We start from the raw sequence: 19,672 nt of genomic DNA on the forward strand, positions 1-19,672 counted from the left end.
AAAAATGTTTAAAAAATGGCCTTAAGCCAAGCTTGCAACTCTTGCAGTGTTTCTTAACCTTTTTCAAGCCAAAACATAATTTTTCATTGAATAAATCTCACATCACCAATAAAATTGTGAGGATTACTGTATTTGATAAGAATTTTAATATTAATATTATACTCTTAACCGTTTTAATACATTTTAAAAAATCTATTTTTAACATTCGAATTGTCAAGACTGTCAGTGAAGCCTAAGTAGGATAAAATAAAATACAAAATACAAATAAAATTCAGAAATGACCACATAGAAAATAAATACTGTGTGTTTTTACCCGTTTTCTGGTAAGATAACAATTATCAAAATCAACAAAGTTGCAAAGATGTTTTTTCTTTTTTGCAGCGTAAAGTATATATATTTTTTAATATCAAATGATTTACCTTTAATGATAAATAGTCTGATTTGTTGGATGTTGGATAATTTAGCAAATATGTAGCATTATTGTTCTTATTTTTGGACGATATGGTGCGGCACACAAGGCAACGTTTCAAGTCAAACAACTGTGCCACGTCAGAGTTTGATAAACACTCCTCTATCATATTTTATTTTGCAGCAAATGCCAATGAAGCGGGACAAAAGATATTTTGCTTAAATTTGCATAGGAGTACTGTATAGTGTTTGGTGCACTTCTGCTTATGTAGCCATTTGAAATTGTGTCACAGATGTTGTTTACACACCTGCCGGATGGAAAATACAATATCACTGAGAGAATCTTGTTTGTGTACATGTGGCAGGTGTTGAACATCCAGGCCCGGGCGGTCGAGGCGAGCTGGAGCGCACCCAAAATGTCCGACGACATTAGCCCTACGGGGCCCCTCAGCTATGATGTGTCTGTATCATTTAGTGGCAAGGATGGGAAGTACAAGACCATGTACTGGTGAGTGATGCACATGGTGAACCGGGCAGCAAGGATTTTTTGAACTTCTGCAACTAGGGGTGCACCAAAAATTTATCTTCCATAAATCACCAAAGTGGCATTTTTGGTTTCGGCAAAAGGTTAAAAAAAAACAAAATCCCTAAAACTTTTGCTGATGGATGAGGTTGGTCTGCCATCACATCAAAAGCAGCACACATTCACATTCAATGCTGGTCTTCACTTGGGGGTGAGTTTCTGAACGACATAGCTGCCTAATTTTCATCTTGCACACGAAAAAGGAGATGAAGGTCGAAAAGGAAGCTTTGTTATGTTTGTACCAACAAGATATTTTCTCTAAAATTTGTGTGTCCATCTGCTACCCTGTTTTTTGTAGCTGCTGGCCAGACTTTATCTAATGTTTACATGCTAATACTTCAGAGTTAAATTACTTAAGGACGGGTGTGTCGTTTTAGGCATCCTTAAAAATTGGAAATAGAATATTTTCTCTAAATTCAGTTGGGCTTTGTTAAAACATACATAACAAAGAGCCTCTATAACTTGTTTTTCACTGTATATTTCTGCTTTTACCATTTATCAAAAAGGTTCAGGACTCGTAACATATTAGAAGCAGTATGAGGTGGAGAGTTGTTTCACGTTGGTCTTTGCTGTCTCTGTTAGTGTAGCACATGGTGAAAGTAAGAAAAAGACTGTTACAAATAAAGTTCAACTGCCAACCCAAAAAACCTCTGAGAAATGCACATATTTGCACACGCCACAACAAAAGCAGCTTGACAGAAGCTGCAATGATGATTTAAGAGGTACAGTGGAACCTCGGTTTTCGAACGGCTCTCAGTTCGAACAAATCGGTTCTCGACCAAAAATTTAGAGAAATTCTTGCTTCGCTTTTCGTTCAAAAAATCGGAGTTCGAACGCTGGTACGCTAGGGGTGATGCTAAGCGGCGGACGGGTGTAGATTGCCCCCACCCCTCGTGAAGAACTGTTGTCACGTTTTCGAACAGGGTTCTGGAACGGATTATGGTCGAGAACCGAGGTTCCACTGTAGAACATTTTTCAAATTCCGGGCAGCACATTTGAGCCGTTTCAGCTTGTATCCACTTTACTTAAACCTTAATGAACTTCTATATATTATTTGCATTTTAGATCCCTTATTTGTTATAATTTTGTGTCTTACAGGAAGGTTTTTAAAGCACTTAAATACCCTTTTTTCTTATCGTAAGATAATTGAATGAATGAAACACTTGCAATTAGCATAGAGTAAGAGGCCTGCTGGCTATTTATCATTTCATATACTGTTTTTCCTTTTTTAGCAAGTCGGTGCAAAATAGAATTTTCTTTTCAATGTTTCATTTTCCCCAGTTTCTTTTTTTTCCGTGCATCCCTAAATGGAACCCTATTAGTATAGCGGTTTGTCTTAAGCAACTGATATTTTTAGACTCATTTGCTTTCCTTTGATTACAGTGGCGAAGAACTAAATACAACTTTAGAGAAACTACGACCAGCAACGGACTATCACGTCAGGTTAGAGAAAACACGGAATTACGACTGCATGTCAATTGTAAATAACTTGCGTTTGGGTCTCCTAATCTCAGGGTCCAGGCAATCTGTAACTGTTTACAAGGAACTCCTTCAGAAGCGACAAGCTTCACCACACTAAGTTGTGAGCCGGACCCTCCCAGTGCTCCCAAGAAGGCTAGTGGGAACAAGAACAACCTTGTACTCCAATGGAAGGTAGCATTTCGACAATTTAGTTAATTGCGCACGAAAATTTCCTCAATGTCTTCAAAACTTGATAACCGCAAATTAAAGCGGTGAAAAGGTCTCAAATTTTGTCTACAAGTCTTAAACTTAACCCTCAAACGTCTTCATTTTTCCTGTCTTATCTGCGTGATGGTGCAAATAGACTGGGAGGTCGGTGGTTCGCGCCCCGGCCGAGTCATTCCTAAGACTTAAAAAGTGGTCGGCGGCGCCCTCTGTTGGCTGCGGCTGCATCGGCTCGCTACAACGGGTCAGGTGCAATCGACATTTCGTTCTGTGTACATTGTTACACAGAATGACAATACAAGGAAATTATTATTATTATTATTATTATTATAACTGTACAAATTGGTAAACTAACAATTATGGAACATTGTTTTGTAAATGATCAATTTTTGAAAATGCAACATTAAGTTTAAGCTTTATGTACAATCAGTCCCTAACCCGCTGTAGTTGGAGTAACTTTGGAATAGGACTCTAAATTTAACCCATTGTGGTTGAGTGATTTTTTTAAAGTATAACTGGGTTGTGGCTGTTCTAAGGAATTAGTGGGAGGCAGGGTTCTTGTGGATCCTTAAAAAGTCATAAAAGGCATTGAATTCATTCTTCTAAAAATAAGGCCTTAATTGGCAATAAAATGTCTTGAATCCATATTTCGAAAGGCTTAAAAATGTCAACACATTGTGATATACATTTGTTTGAACTAAAAATAATCAATATTTATCCATTGTCTTTTTCAATAATTCATCAATTTACTATAGTGGCAACATCGCGTGACCACGATAACTGTAATGTGTACGAGGCATGGTGTATTGTGTGCAAGAAATATTTCAAAAGGCTTTAAACAGTCATAAGAAGTCTGGAATTCAACTTGCCTTGAACTATAGAACCCTAGGAAGGGGTCCCCCAGCTGACGCTTGAACTCTGCGGCAGCATCGCCGTCATCCAGTGTGACGGGTTAACAGCGGTTTGACGCAGTTCTCCGTCAATGAATCGCCCGGCCTTACATTCTGAACCTGTCGCGGCGGCGTGCTGGTCCGCCACTTCGGTTCCGGGTCGCCCACTTTTCCTCCCAGACACACTGTCGCCCGCCCGTCACCCATAGCCTAAGAGGACCAGAAGCGCGTGCGATCTTTCAGACTTAAAATGTCTTAAATTTGAATGGAAAAATTCTGGGGGAACCCTGAAATTATTCAAAAAGTAATGAAAATAATATTTTTAAATGTCTATCAAATTCCCCTCTTGCCTAGTACCTTAATCTCAAAGAAAAATGAAATAGGTTTTTAGACATGATATAAGAGTCAAGTCATTTTTATTTGTATAGCCCTTAATCACAAAGCGTCTCAAAGGGCTGCACAGGTTATTGCAAACCACAGACTATTATTACAAACTATTATTACACGATCCCCGGGTCTAAAACGTACATGAGGGTAATGAAAAACATGAGGAAAATGAAGAAACCTTGAGAAGGGACCGCACATGTGGTAATCCTCCTTCCAGGATGACCAGGCTGCAATGGATGTTGCAATAACAAATAATACACAGATATTGTCAACAAAAAATATAGGTTATTCATATGCTATAGAGTAGAAGTGAAATCAGAATCAGAAAATTAGCAGCGAAAAGTAGGACCTTAAATGAAATACAATATTCCCTCACAAATTTGTGTTTCGTCTTTCGCATCGTCGATTCTTTGATTTTTTTTTTTTTTTTCTTAATTATTGGATTCTGCTGATAAATATGTACTTTGCTGAATTGCAGCCTACCTCTACAAAGGCTAGTACACTCAAACTATTTGGAGAAATATTTATTTAAAAGTTGTGCTTGAACGTGGCTTGCCAGAAGCATAGACTCACTCTCTATATGCATTGATACAACTTTTGTATTCACTATTTATGGACTGTAGCATTTTAGCTGTGGGTGCATACTTTTTTGTCTCTATACTACAAGTCCCTCAGTGCTTTGTGGCATAAAAATATCCCAGACAAGGGTAACGGCACTTGCAGATATCCGCATAAGTAAATTTGTCATACTGTTAAATTGTATACGCTATTGTATGGGTACAGTTCCTTCTTTGCCAAAATTCACTTAATTTTGTTCTGGAACAGGAACAAAACACAGAAATGGAAGAAATACTGTACATATAACAATATATCAAAATAATTGATTAAAAAAACAGCTAATCAGCCTGTCTCTGTTGAACAAACACGAGTTATAATAACCAAATTAAACACAGTAGTGCCATAGGTAAGTTACTACTTTCTTCGGTCACTTCTCTTTAGTTGACAAACAATAGTTGGCAAAGTAAATTAACATCATGTACAAACAAACGCTCCATATCCCTCTCTCTCCTGGTAATTCTCAGCATTTTTGTCTCATAATTGATGTTTTTATTTAGTCAGCAGCAAAAGCATTGTAAAAATGTGTTTGTGCTCTTGTGCATCTCGAAGTGCGTATGCTAAAATGAAGTGTGTGCTCACTTCTGTGGCTTTTGTCCAAATGAGCATGCATTCTGGGCAAACCTGCGGATTCATTAAAGTAACTAAACAAATTGCACACTGCTGGTTGCTCAACAAGCGCCACAAGGGGGAGACTGTTATTTACAAAGTGTAATGTCTAGCAAATGTTGTTCTTTTTAGGCTCCATGTGATAATGGTTCCAAAGTACATAACTACATTCTTCAATGGGATGAGGTAAGCATGTTTTTATATGAATATAATCAAATGTAATAACGGTTAGGTATTTTTTCTGTTAAGTATTTTTTGATTACCCCTACTTAGTAATTGTTTAAAAATAATTTGCTGCTGTGTAGGGTAAGGGCACTGGTGTCTACGAGCAGTGCTATTACGGACCGCAGAAGCAGTTCAGAGTAAACAAGCTTACGCCAGCCTCCAAATACTCCTTCCGCCTGGCAGCCAAAAACGACTTGGGAGTCAGGTATGTGAAATTCTGTTTCTTTTAACCATTATGATTAGAGGTCAACCGATTATCTGGCGGCCCGATTATTGACACCAATAGTTGGGAATTTGACGGATATCGTATTGGCAATTTTATTTATTCAATAGGCAGATAAATAAGTCTCAGTTGTAGCCGAGACTTTTTCTACCTTGCTTCTGCTCCTCCCCTCCCTCCTTATCTTTCTTAGGTACCCACCTTGCATCTTCTTATTGGATAAGCAACAGGGGGGCGCAACCACTAAAGCAGGAATTATAACGTTAAAGCGGCAGCTCAGCAAATCATTCCCGACATGGCTGTGTCCACGATTAAGAGTAAAAAGTATAGTTGACTTGTTCAGAGAGGCTTGGTCAGGGGGAGTCTGATGTATTAGCTCTTATTATAACATTAGTTTGTTAACCGAGCGTATGTGTTTGAGATTGAGAGGGAGCATAAAAGCACACTAAAGTGGAAATTAATAACTTTTACCGTTACATTAGTTTGTCAATCTGGCTCCTAAAACAGGAGTGCCTATACTTTTCAATTTGCCAGCACGATTTGTTTTGAGTTATGTCATGTTGGTTTTATTGACGCTTTTATCTACTTATTGTAAAAAATCAGAGGTATTTGTTTTTATGTTCCTTTAGGCTTGGCAGCAACTTGAATAATTTTATTTCTTGCACTGTTAGTTTTGGGTTTAAGTAAAAGATTATTCACGTAAGTTGTGTTGAAATTCTACTTTATTTACTGTACGTTTCAGAGACCTATTTGTTTTATTAGAATTTACAACAAATAGTCTTTGATTCTTTTTGCATTATTAAATATTTCTCCATCCAATTATTAACCTTTTACAGCAAATTAACCTATATTTGGAGCAGAAATTATCGACCTCACCTTGATACTAAAAATTTGTATCGGTGCTGAAAAACTCATATCAGTCGATCCCTAATTATGATGACTTATTACTCTTGAATGACAATGGTGGCTTTGCAGAACTTTGGGTTTGAGGTGACCTAAGGAGGGAGTAAATCTCCGCTTCTCACTGCGAGTGAATGGCAACAAAAAGAATGTTTTATTGAAACTAATTCATATTCTGTGATTCCCAGAGCTTTTTTTCCACAGCTAGGTGTTTTCTTTCTTTGGACTCTGATTTGATGTTTAAATTTTCAGATGTTTTGGGTCGTCGTTAGGTTATTCGAAATGCTTGGTAACATAGGGAACTTGGCTGACTAAATTAGTTAACAAAAGTGTACTTTGCTAGTTTACAGCATAACTCAGGCAGCTTTGTGTTTTGGAGTACAGTTGACCGCTGATTGTGATTAAAATCAATTTAAGTGTTGCGACAAAGATCTTATAACTGCAGTGAAAAAATTCCGTATTTTACTGTGTATCGTGCAAAATCTCTATCCAGAACACTGTATTGAACGAAGAGAGAGGCATTGTGAGGAGGAGTTCAGCCAAAAGCATATCAGTAACTTCATAATACAGTGAACCAATAGGAGACCAGCATTTTATGACATCGACCAATAGCAAACAGGCATGTTGGAAACACATGAGGCATGTAACTTGTACAGTCATACGCACAAACACCGCATTAGCTCAGGAGAAAGAGCACTCGTCTTGAGATCAAGAGGTCGCAGGTTCCCAGCTCATCCTTGTTATATGTCGATGTGTCGTTGGGCAAGACACTGAATCCCTAATGCCCCCAATAAACAGGTAGGCGCCTTGCATGTCTGACTCCCTATTGGTGTGTGAGTGTGTGTGTGAATGGGTAAGTGCAAAGCATATTGTAAATGCAGACCATTTACCTCCACAAAGTGTGTGGGGGGAAAGGCTTATACGAGGGGCCAAAAATACATTTCACATAGTAACATGAAAACATCGTAAGTTAGGGAAGCGGTAACCCAGGGGGCTACTGTTTTGTTTTCCTGATCTTCTAACCTTTTTACCACTCGCTTTTCTACCCCAGTGATTTCAGTGAATCTGTGGAATTCTTCACCTCGTGCAGCGTTCCATCGCCTCCCTTTCCCCCAGTGCTGGAGATGGCTGGCGTTACCTGGCTATGTCTCAAATGGCAGCGGCCCAGCAACTCGCCCAAAGAGGATGAAGTCTGCTACACCCTGGAGATGGAGGAGGAAAGCTCGGTATGACCTGTCTTTAGAAAACTCTTTTAGGTTTTGTACTGTAGGATTATACGTACAGTGTTTTCCATAGGATTTTGTGGGACCCTGGTGGATCAACAGTCTTTGCATGTTCACCCAGAAGAAAATGTTGTACATTTTAAATTCAAACGCATCAATCTGGTGCATTTCTGAAGCAAAGTTAAGAAGTTATATCTATGATGAAAGTGTGCTCTTGTAAACTATTGAATCATAATCAGATCTTCCTCCTCCATCTCACCGTACCCGCAGCTTGTCTCAGCACCATGGGGAGTAGAGCTTTCAGCTGCTCTGCCCCCCAGCCCAGGAACTCATTACAGCCTGACCTCCAGAATTGCACTGACCTGTCCATGAGGGCTCTACGATTAACTGAAATTTAACCAATATCTTGATGTGACATAGTGCGATAGGGCAACCGCAAAACCCTGCGTTTTTTTCAAGGATTTATAGTTCCAGTTTGTTTAACAGCGCCGGCCAATCAGAAGCAGGCCTTAGGAGGTAGAGTGCTCGTTTTGGGATTAAGAGATCGCAGGTTCGATTTCCGGCTCCTCCGTGTTACATGTCGAAGTGTCCTTGGGCAAGACACTGAATCCCTAATGCCCCCAACAAGCAGGTCGCCGCCTTGCATGGCTGCTTGGCCGCTATTGGTGTGTGAGTGTGTATGTGAATGGGTAAGCTTGAAGCACATTGTAAAGCGCTTTGGAAGGTCATTGACTTAAAAAGTGCCATTTAAATGCAGACCATTTACCATTTTTAAATGGCACAACCAATAAATACCAGAAAAAGTTTGCAAGATTTGTGTGTGCGACTTATTGGCTGGTGTAAGCGCTTCGTTGAGCAGCCAGGCGCACATTTGGCCGCTAAAAGAAACGCCACGGTTCGTAGCTTTAGTGGCTCGTTACATTGAAAATCAAATAGTTATTTTAATGGGACTCTGAGGAAAGTTAGAAAAGCTGATCATCAGTGGGTACCATCCGGATTTTTATCGCGAATTGACTGAGGCGGTGTCGGGAGAAGAAGCTAACAGCTAGGCTAACAACTCTTAAACGCCACTGCCAAACGGTGCTAGTCATAAACGCCAGATCTATTACCCATGAAACGGACGACTTTGAGCTACCGCTCGTGGAAAAGCGCTAAATTTGTGATTCTTGTAGTTAAATTATCACAAAAACCTCGCGGTTACCCATGTAGCTTGCCAGCCGCCCCCTAGTAGCTTTCTTACACTGAAACGAGTATCCCTCCAATTTTGTTGTACTTATGTAATGACAATTAAGACTGTTCAACTGCAATTCTGTTTTGATTTGTACATCTATAGTTAACGTTACAGTCGTATACTCAGTCCAGAAGGACTTTAACTCCAGATAAGTTTGCATGTCACTATGTTGACGTTCTCCCGAAAAATAAAATAAGCACAGAAAATGCATTTTTCTTGTAAAATCGAAAATTGCATCAAAATTGCAATACTGATCTTTTTTTCCAAAATTGTGCAGCCCTACTGTCCATTTTCAAACCCCATCTCTTCTAACTTGTCTATTCATAATAAACTGCCTCACATGCCCCTTGGCCCTTTTTTAAAACTATAGTTTGTTTTATTTTCGTATTTATTGCCTGTTTGTTTTGTTCTGGTTTTATTGCTGTTTTATATTCTGTATACAACAACCTTTGGTGTTTTGAAAGGCGTTTTGAAACTTAATTTAAATATTATATTATTAATACACTAGTTATTAAAGGCAATGGAACAGCAAACATATCACACACAAAAAGCTTTGTAAATGAGACAGGAGTTTAATGCAAAAAAATATCTACGTGTCATCTAGTAAGACTAAAAATAAAAAATGTTATTCCGATGACGATACTGTACTATTTCAAGGTGTTTTATCGCTGAGTAAACAGATCAGATCACAGATGTGATTTATATTTAATGTCATGCTCATACCAGTGATTTGGTAAATTACAGTCTTGAACATCGGTACTGCTGCTTTTGTGATTGCTGTAATGACAGGATGCCGTTTTTTTCCTTCTATCATTTTACAGGAGATTGATTATTTAGGGGCCCTTGTCCACCAAAGGTTTTTCTTTCTTTGAGCGAATTTTTCTTACTGCTTTTAATAGCAGCACCCCATTTTTACACTCTGTTGAAAGTGCCAGCAGTGCGATAAGGCGGTGGGCAGGTTTTCTGTGTGAAACGCTTGGGGCTTAACCTTTTTTCCTGGTTGCCGAGAGTTGAAAAATGTTCTACTTGGGGAAATTGCAACACTTGTCAATGTGTTTAAAAATAATTTTGCAATAACAGTGTATATGATTGAGGCAGTTTTGGGGTGCTGATTAGAAAAAAAGTCTGTCTAATATGTGAGCAACACATTTTAACCCATCTACTGAAGGGAGGGGTAAAATTTGTTGTTGTAAATTCACATGACATTTACAGCTTCGAGCAGCTTCCTGAAAACTGATCAAAGGCTCCTTTCCATCTGTACGTCCCCTGTTGTTAATCGAACCAATTTTTTTTTTTAAAGACTTGGCCAGTGACCATGTTTGCTCTGATGGCTGTCTTGTCCCGCTCTATAGGGTTATGGTTTCCAGCCAAGCTATGACGGCGATGAACTTTCTTGCATGGTCAGGAACCTCCACAGAAGCACTAAGTACAAGTTTCGGGTAAGGGAGATCTGTGGTGTCATCAGAGTGCACTGCTACTTGAGCCGTTGGTGAAAGCATGAATGTAGAGACCCGAACTGACATTTTACTGAAAATGACATTGTAGTTACTCAAAAATGGTAACAAAGATTCTGACTTTGGTCATGCAAAGTTCATTACTCGAGGCACCATCATGTCATTTTCATTTGGTGAAAACACCCCAAAAAGGTTGTCGATTGCCACCTAACTTTAATTGCTTAAATGCAATATTAATTAAAATACAAGTTAATCTCTATTGAGACTGTATTAGAGAGATAAAGGTCATTGAGGGACCTAATTTTTTCCCCCGTTCTTTTGTGCTTAATTAGGGATGCACGATAATTGTTAGTTATTGGCCCGATAATTGGCTAAAAGTTGCATTTGCCTGATGCAGTCTTCTCATAACCGTTTGTATATTTAATTTTATTCATTATAGCTACTAATGTGTGCAGCTAAGATAATGTCATTTCATAAGATTGAGTGATATATTCCTAGCTAAGGCATGTGTGACATTAGGTAAGGATTATAAATAATGTATTTTCACATCATGAACACAGCCATAATCATATTTACCTTCTGCAATTTATTGGTCAGTGTTATACTGTTAATAACAATATCATGTCATTAAAGGTATTACTGACAAACAAAGTAACTATTAAGTGGTTAATTCAAGCCCTAGTCTCCCAACGCTACTTTTTGGAGCCGCATATACAGTGTTCTCGTTTGACCGCGTCCCTGCGTCTTAGACGCATTATTTTTGCTGGGGACGCATCGTGTCAAATCAACGTGCATCCCCGGGACGCAACTTTTTTGACACAAAATTGTCATTATTACCTGATTATTTTATTTATTTATTTTTAACAAAGATTTACCGCACTCCAAACTTTTCGTCGGGCGGATCCGCCATTGTTGTTTTGGTCTCGCGGTTCGAGTTTTCGTCTGCACCCCGATCTCGAGTTAGAGTTGTGTAGTTATTATTTTTTTTTTTTTAAGCATTTTTGAAGGGGCGTCGCTACTTACCGGATTTTCGCTTTTCGTGGGTGGTTTTGGTCCCCATTAACCGCGATAACCGAGGGATTACTGTATTACCAACAATAATTTAATGCGGAAAATGAATTAATAATTTGAATAAGAAAATGTATTATTCTACTTAATTATATTTGCATATATTTTTTTCCTTCTACAGTGAACGTCCAAGCGACTTCATTTTTGAACTTTTTTTATAATAAACCTCATTCATGTCGAGCAACTCAGTGTCTCACAACAAAATGTTCATTAACAATATATATGATATAAGGAAACACATCTACAATATAACATGTTAAACTACATAAATAGACATGTTTGGAATTGTATTTTGTAAGGCGAAATACGACAGTTTGCAAGGGCATGGAGCACACTAAATTTTGGGGACCCATAGATCTCTGTTGGGACCCATAGATTTTTGAGCATGCGAGTCCCCAAGACCCATCACTTTTCAGAGGTAAAATGAACACTGCATATATACATATTTTTTGGGGTAATTTGTAAAGTACACTCTAAAATAACTGGTTTTTGGTTGTGTTTTTATTTTTTCTAAATATAGTGTGCTGTTTTAAAAAAAAAAAAGAATCGGTCTGCAGGAGAACGGTGGTATTTGTCGGAAAAACTTGTCATGCATGCCTATTCCTTATGTATAGAAGCTGCTGAAGCCCTTCAGCCTTATCGTGAGTCATCTCTGTTTTGCCAGCATTTGTGGCAGCCTGCCACTACAGCTCACTAAACAGAAGCATCCTCCAGCTCATCATTAGCTTGTCGCAGCGATTTTTATTGCTGTCCCAGGAAGTCAAGCACAATGTGCTCTTCGTTAGCACGAGCAAATCATTATGTACATAGTGCACGAGTTACTCCAGGCAGCTTGTTTAAATTACAAGTGTACTGCACATATCGTGACAACACAATCTGCTTTTTAATAACAAGCCCTATAATTCCTAACATTTTTAGAAAATAAATGTACTCGGGGGGGGTTGCTTCCCTGTTTTCATTTTATTTCATTTTTATTACTGTCCAGGTGGCGGCATACAACTCTGAGGGAAAAAGTAATCCCAGCCCGGTGGTGGAGTTCATCACCAAACCCGACCGACCTAGCTATCCATCCAAGCCCGTCATCAAGGGAAAAGTTCTGCCCAGCAGCTTCAAATTAGCATGGGGTAAGAAAAATTTGTCCAAATATGACCCCAGAAAGCTGATTAATTTTGCTGTTTTTATTTTAGATCCTCCTAAAGAAAATGGTGGTGCAGTTGTTACTAAGTATGTTGTGGAGATGTCAGAAGGATTAAGTGGTGAGTTAAAAAAAAACACAGGATTTTTTTCGTAATTTGGTTGTTTTTGGGGCATGGGTCAGAAAGACTTTTCATATGGATATTTATCAATATTCCTATCGTGCATGCCCAGGTTTGTCGTGGGAGCTGGCGTATTCAGGTCCAGCAATGGAGCATGTGTTCGACGGCCTCAAGCCCGGCTGCTCGTACCAGACTAGAGTGTACTGCATGAGCGAGGGGGGGCAGAGCCCAGTAAGTCATTCATAAACATGTACTTTTGCGCTCTCATGTGTTTTGTTTTGCGTCTCCCCTTTTGAGAAAAGGCACAGGGGGAAACATTATTCGATTTTTATGTTTTGATCTTTTACTTTGAAACAGTGGTCGCCAACCTTTTTGGATGTGGGAGCTACTATTTTGTTACTGATTAGCGCGAAGGGCCATTTGTTTGATCGTATCATGTTATGAATATGTCGTTACTATCTTACTATTCTGTTATTTCCAGGTTGTAATTATTCCAAGTATGGTTAAAATATCCTCAGTCAACAACTGAACCATACTTCTTGTTTAAGGGCATTGAGTTCCATCCATCCATTATCTGCACCACTTATCCTCGGTACGGTTGAGGGGGTGGTGTAGCCAATCCCAGCTATCTTCGGGCAGTAGGCAGGGCACATCCTGAACTGGTTGCCAGCCAGTCGCAGGCCACACAGAGACGAACAACTCACTCGCTCATTCACACCTAGGGACAATTTGGACCGACCAATTAACATGTTTTTGGAATGTGGGAGGAAACCGGAGGGGCACTGAGTTATTTACATATATAATAATAATAATAATAATAATTTCCTTGTATTGTCATTCTGTGTAACAATGTACACAGAACGAAATGTCGATTGCATCTGACCCGATGCAGCCGCAGCCAAGAGAGGGCGCCGCCGACCACTTTTTAAGTCTTAGGAATGACTCGGCCGGGGCGCGAACCCGAACCTCCCAGTCTCAAAGCGGGCGCCTTACCATGGGTTGATTTCAATACTAATTTTGACCTCTGTTTTAATTTGTTATAACTTGCAGCTTTTTGTTAATTATAGATGCATACACCTTTGCAGATGAAACTATTTTTTATCATTGAAACAAATAAAAAGCAAATAATTTATAGTCATGGTTTTGTATAGACGATATTTTTTTGTCCAGCCTACCCCAAGGGATAACAGCTTTGAGGAACATTTGTTTTACCAAAGAAACACATAAAAAAATTGTTTGCGACCAAAAAACAGGAAGTTGCATGCATATTCTTTTTTTGATCAGACATCTATACCAATGTTTGCAGCTGATGTTGAGGAAATAAATGCTTATATGCGACTCTCTCTCTGTTAGGCTTGTTACAATTAATCTTGACTTGTTGAAAAGAAAGTACGGCAAGGAAAGGACCCATTAATCCATTGCCAACTGCTCCTCGGAAAGACTAAGTCTAATTGATTAACTCCCACCACGATAGGTTTTTCCTAATTAGTCTCCTCCACAGATGCTCCTCATTTTATTCATGAGTGTCCGTGTCCAAGAAACATGACTCACAGTGGCAAGTTAAGTGACGTCACCATTGGATGTTCATTATTTTATTTGGAAATGGGCCATGAATATGTGTATTTAATATGTGTTTTGAACCCATATAGAATGTGTGCCGGGTGTGTAATTGCTAAAAAAAAAATTATCTTTCATTGTTTTAATCGAATTGTTTCCTACGTAAGCTGTCGGAGACTCTGCAGGTCCAGACTCCCCCAGTACCCCCAGGGCCATGCCAACCTCCCCGACTGGTGGGCAAGCCCAAACCCCGTGAAGTGCAACTACGCTGGAGTGAGTCATTTCCTTTTCTTGCATTTTAGCCATGGCATAAGCCTCTGGTGTTTTTGCGATGAGGTCATTGGTGTGGACTTAATAAGATTTAAGTAATCATTGCTTTAATACCACACATTTGAAAATGATCCCTTTAGTTATTGCTATCAAGAATTAAAGATTCACTTTGTGACAGCATTAGAATTGTTTCTGCTCCATCTCCAATTATAGCGTTAATAAGGGTTTTTGGAACAATGCCTCATTACTGATTCTGGAAAGGTTTAAGAAGTGAGAAACACTGACTTAAAGCATTTATTTTACATTCGGGCATATGAAATGTTCAGGCATGCACTGAATTTTTTTTATTTTATTTTTTTTACAAAAACTGAAAATATAAATCACTTGGCTGAAAACCAAAAATGAAACCTTAAAATTAAAATAACCAAATACTTATTTTGAATGGACTTGCCTAAGACGTACAGGATAAATCCAAAATCCACTTTTGCTCATTTTCAGTAGAAACAGTTACGTGCTGAAGATTCGATTTAACCCTTGTAATTTTTAATCCTTAAATTGTATATTTCCATAGAAAAGATATGTCAAATTGAAACAAGTAATCTTATTTTCCCAGGTGCGCCTCAGGTGGATGGCGGCAGTCCAGTGGCCAGCTACTCTGTGGAGCTAAGCGGGCCTCAGCTGGAACAGAGCAAAGAGGTTTACCAGGGTCCCGAGCTGGAGTGCTCCATCGGAGGTTTGATGCCTGGCAGGACCTACAGCTTCCGACTCAAAGCAGGAAGCAAGGCGGGGGTGAGAAAGACCACAATATTGTTAACTGCTATACAAATTGTAATCTGATGAAAGTACGGGATTGGCGTATGTTGATCATTGTAGGTACCTAAAACGATTAGACTGAAGCCAACTATGGTCTGTTTTCTCTGTAGCACGTCTTTTCTAGAAGCTTAAATTATAAATTAAAAATAGTAACAGAATTGTTTGTATACATTTATTTTTTTACATTAGGCAATTAAAAACCCCATTGTGTAATATATATTGACCCTCTGTGGTGTAAAATACTTTATTTATTTAAACTTAAAGGTATTGTTTGGTCGCCATCTTACTACTAGAGAAGCCCGAATGATGAGTTTGTGAAGGTAGGTTGTTCAGGTGGTGCTTTTAGCACTCAACGGCCACTCATGTTCCATAGCTGAGCCCTGCTGCTTGCTAAGTCGCGTGATTCAGGGATCCTTTAAGTTTTGTTCCAATTTTTCCTTCTCTACTACTTAAGTTAGTCACTTGGCTGCAGGCTATGGCTTGCCGCTAGCTATTATTGTCAGCCGTTCTAGCTTTTTCCTACTGTGTCACTTGGCTTCCACAGTTGGTCATGCAAGCGGACGTCACTGAGTTCCATTATTCAAGGTCTTGATGCTTGACAAATTCAAACTTTACTGGCATTTTTCATAGCTTTTCTTGTTCACCACTAAAGTTAATCATTTACACCAGCTCTGACCAACTTCAGTCAATGGCTCCTTTCGTGGCTCGCTTGGTGTTTTGTTGCTTATGGGGATTTTCTCCTTCATATTAAGTCGCTGGCTGAAATTAATCCTTGCTCTAGCATGAAAATATATAAGTAAGCTTCCGAATTTTGTGGTATACATTAGGTTTTTATAGTTTCTTATTTGAGTGCACATGCTTTAGCTCCAATCAAACGTGTCATGAACTCTAGTCAAATAAAATTGACCTTTAGTAGGGAATTTTTAGACAGTCACTTTAAAAAAGTAAACTGTTGTAGATTGTAAAAGATTGTAAAAGAACATTTTGATTTATTATTTTCACCTGATTCAAATGATCATATTTATTATCAGACTTCTGGACCCTCCAAGACCAAACAATATTTCATTAATGATGAATATGTTACCATTTTAGTTATAAATCCCATTATGAAAACAATATCTTCCTTTTTTTTTTAGTTTGGCCCACTCTCCGAACGCTATGAAGTCACCACTGGCCCCGGGGCCCCAGAGCAGTGCAAGGCTCCTTCCATCACGTGCAAGTCATCCAGCTGTGTTGTAGTCAGCTGGGAGGTTAGCGACTCAAATACATGTGAAATAAACCTGATTTATTGGTTTTCATTGTATTTCTGTTGGATAATATGTTTACACACACTCTCTGTATTTGTCTGCTCAATATTTTCATTTTAAACACGACCTAAAACAACAGTTATGCCTAATACTTCCAGGCCCCACCTTCTAATGGAGCACCGGTGACTGAGTTTCGCATGGAGTGGGGTGCAGCTGAAGGCAGCATGCAGGTGTGCTACAGTGGGCCAGCCCTTCTTCATGAGATAAAGGGCCTACTACCTGCCACTAACTACTTCTGCAGGATACAGGTACAAAGAGAAAATGTATGATCCATGGAAAAGATGCAAACTAGTACAAATAGCCTGATCAGATCCAGTTGTTGGTATTAAGTCACAGTGCTGGTATAACTATTCAATGCAAAAGAAAGCCCCCTAAAACCTAGCCTGTTTTTTATAAGCTGTAGAACTCAAAACCGAAATGAAAAGTTTCCTCATGGCTTACCTTGAGTTGCACTTGTGTGGACTAACATGGTCTTGCATCTTCCCAGGCTCTGAATGTTGCGGGCATGGGCCCCTTCAGCGAGGTGGTGCTCTGCCTCACCCCTTGTTCAGTTCCCGCTGCCGTCAGCAACATCTGTACCATGAAGGAAGCGGAACTCATCAGGTTTGGTGCTCCTGACGACGTAGAAGAAGAGGGAGAAGAGGAAGAGGGAGAAGAGGAAGATGATGACGAATGCGTCCGTCCTCCACCTCTCTACTCGACATCTACCTGCGTGGGGATCTGCTGGGAAGCCCCCTGCGACCACGGCTCGGAAATCACGTCATACCTGATTGACTTGGGCGAACGCCAGCCCGTCCTGGTCGGTCCGGTCATGAAGCACGTCATCCAGAACCTGCAACCCGACACCAGCTACAGGTGGGGGCTCTCAGGCTGTTTTCAGATCATTCCTAAAAGTGGAGTCATTTAATTAGTCATTTAAATATATTGTATTTTTTGGTTTTTAATTTGGAAAGGGAGGGAATTCTGAGTTGGTTTACATTTGACGACTGGTCTTCCTGGGCAACATGACTAAGGGTTCCAACTATTTGTGTGCAAAGGCATAACAGCAATATATAAGATAGTTGAAAATGGGAAGCTGCATAGTTTTGTAGAATTAAAATAAATTTGGGTTACAGAGAAGCGACTATTTTTGTTATGTTCAATTGAAGGACTATTTTGATTAAGAGGGAAAACTGGTGATGGGACATAAGGTCATTAACATTTTTGAAAGCTATGTCAGATTGCTATTCCTGGACTTCAGCTCTGCGTTCAACACCATTATCCCGGAGATCCTGGTGGAGAAAATCTCCCAACTGGAGCTCTCCTCCTCCATCAACATCTGGTATACGGACTTGTGTAACTCAGTCGCAACGTCTCTTTCGCCCTGACTATGAGCACCGGATGCTCCCAAGGATATGTGGTGATCCCTCTCTACTGTTGACCCAGTATACACCAACCCAGCCCGCGAACAAGATCGTGAAGTTTGCTGACGATACCACCTTGGTGAGACTTGTCTGTAATTGGATAAGACTGCATACAGGAAGGAGATGGAGACGCTGGCGATTTGGTGTTAAAATAATAAAATGTTTAACATCCAAGGAACTTCAGGAGGGTAACCACAAACCCAGCCCCACTCATCATAAACTGGGACTGAGTGGAGAGAGTCTACTCCTTCAAACTTCTAGGCGTTCACATCTCAGACGACCTCACCTTGTCTGCAAAAACTGGGCTGTGGTAGGGAAGGCCCAGCAGCAACTCCGCTGCCTGAGGGTTCTCAGGAGGAACAACCTGGAACAAAATCTGCTGGTGTCTTTTTACAAAGCCTCAGTGAAAACAATTCTTTCATATATGGCATTACTGTGTGGTATGCTGGGTGCACGGCAGGGGACAGGAAAAACATACTGAGAGTAATCAACACAGCCCAAAAGATCATCAGCTACTCCCTACCTAGTCTGGAGGACATTCCCTTGCAATGCGGTTGCCACCACCTCTTTGACCTGTCGCCCTCTGGTAGGTGCTACAGGTCCCTCAAAACTAGGAGCTGACTCAGAGACACCACCTTCCCCACCCTAAACCAACTCACAAAAATGTAAAAACATATCTTGTGCCTTTTTTTTTTTGTTTGTTTTTTGTTTTTTTTTCCCCTAAATGAAACTGAAAATACTAACTGTGAAAAATCTACACCTTGTGACTATTTTGGGGTTTTATTTGTTGCTGCTAATTGTTATTGCACTTCTTCTCAATACACTTTCTTTACAATACACTATTCATTTTCATTGCATTGTTATTATGGCTTAAGCCAGTTTTCTAAGCACTACATTCTATTTTTTTTTTCCTATTTAACCTAAAAGTCTTATGTCTTTTTTTTTCTCTTCAAAATCTTGCTACATATTATACCCAGGAGTGCCATGTTTAATCTCGTTGTATACAATGTTTTAACAATGTTGATATCACAAAGAACAAGGAAGACTTTTCAAATCATATATTTTAGAATATATTAAAGTTTTTGGGGGGGTTTCAGCAACCATGCTAGAGAGCTTGTGTCACGGTAGACAAAAAAATACATGACTACTGGGTATGCTTTAAAGAAAATTGTGGGAAATGGGATACTCAAAACATTCAAGGTGCTCTATTTGGGGAATCCAATCGGAGAAATATTGCAGATGAGTACCTGGTAAAAGTTTTCTGACAGCAACCCAAAAAGTAATCTCAAGACTACGGTATAAACAAGAGCTTCCCACCGTAAAGCAGTGAGTGCACTGTGGAGGAGTTATTTGTAATGAAGAGGACTACATTTCGAAAAAAAATACAGGAGACCCAGTTAAAGGACAAATTGAAAAAATAATTGTACTATACAAAAACAAAGGATACCACTTCCGAAGACTGGACCTTGAAAATGACTTGATCACGATTGATGTTCCCCAAACACTGCAATATTGTTACTTTTGTTGCGTTTTTTTGGTGTGTGTTCAAAAGAAAAAACACAATGAA

General features: G+C 39.4%; 1 protein-coding gene across 3 annotated transcripts in view; it reads left to right on the forward strand.

Moving 5' to 3' along the window:
* fndc3a (fibronectin type III domain containing 3A) overlaps window positions 1-19,672 on the forward strand; it is a 116,176-nt gene that overhangs the window by 88,339 nt on the left and 8,165 nt on the right. For all 3 annotated transcript variants that reach the window (XM_088346456.1, XM_088346455.1, XM_088346457.1), the window contains 15 exons: window positions 774-916; window positions 2,375-2,434; window positions 2,506-2,644; window positions 5,311-5,364; window positions 5,484-5,608; window positions 7,575-7,749; window positions 10,330-10,416; window positions 12,485-12,623; window positions 12,687-12,755; window positions 12,868-12,986; window positions 14,480-14,585; window positions 15,196-15,371; window positions 16,532-16,645; window positions 16,801-16,950; window positions 17,190-17,557. In XM_088346456.1, coding sequence (XP_088202582.1) covers window positions 774-916; window positions 2,375-2,434; window positions 2,506-2,644; window positions 5,311-5,364; window positions 5,484-5,608; window positions 7,575-7,749; window positions 10,330-10,416; window positions 12,485-12,623; window positions 12,687-12,755; window positions 12,868-12,986; window positions 14,480-14,585; window positions 15,196-15,371; window positions 16,532-16,645; window positions 16,801-16,950; window positions 17,190-17,557 — 2,024 coding nt within the window. The remainder of the gene's footprint in view (window positions 1-773; window positions 917-2,374; window positions 2,435-2,505; window positions 2,645-5,310; window positions 5,365-5,483; window positions 5,609-7,574; window positions 7,750-10,329; window positions 10,417-12,484; window positions 12,624-12,686; window positions 12,756-12,867; window positions 12,987-14,479; window positions 14,586-15,195; window positions 15,372-16,531; window positions 16,646-16,800; window positions 16,951-17,189; window positions 17,558-19,672) is intronic.

This window comes from Urocampus carinirostris, chromosome 10 (assembly GCF_059441175.1).
Source record: "Urocampus carinirostris isolate Australia breed hairy pipefish chromosome 10, RoL_Ucar_1.0, whole genome shotgun sequence".
Classification (NCBI taxonomy): domain Eukaryota; kingdom Metazoa; phylum Chordata; class Actinopteri; order Syngnathiformes; family Syngnathidae; genus Urocampus; species Urocampus carinirostris.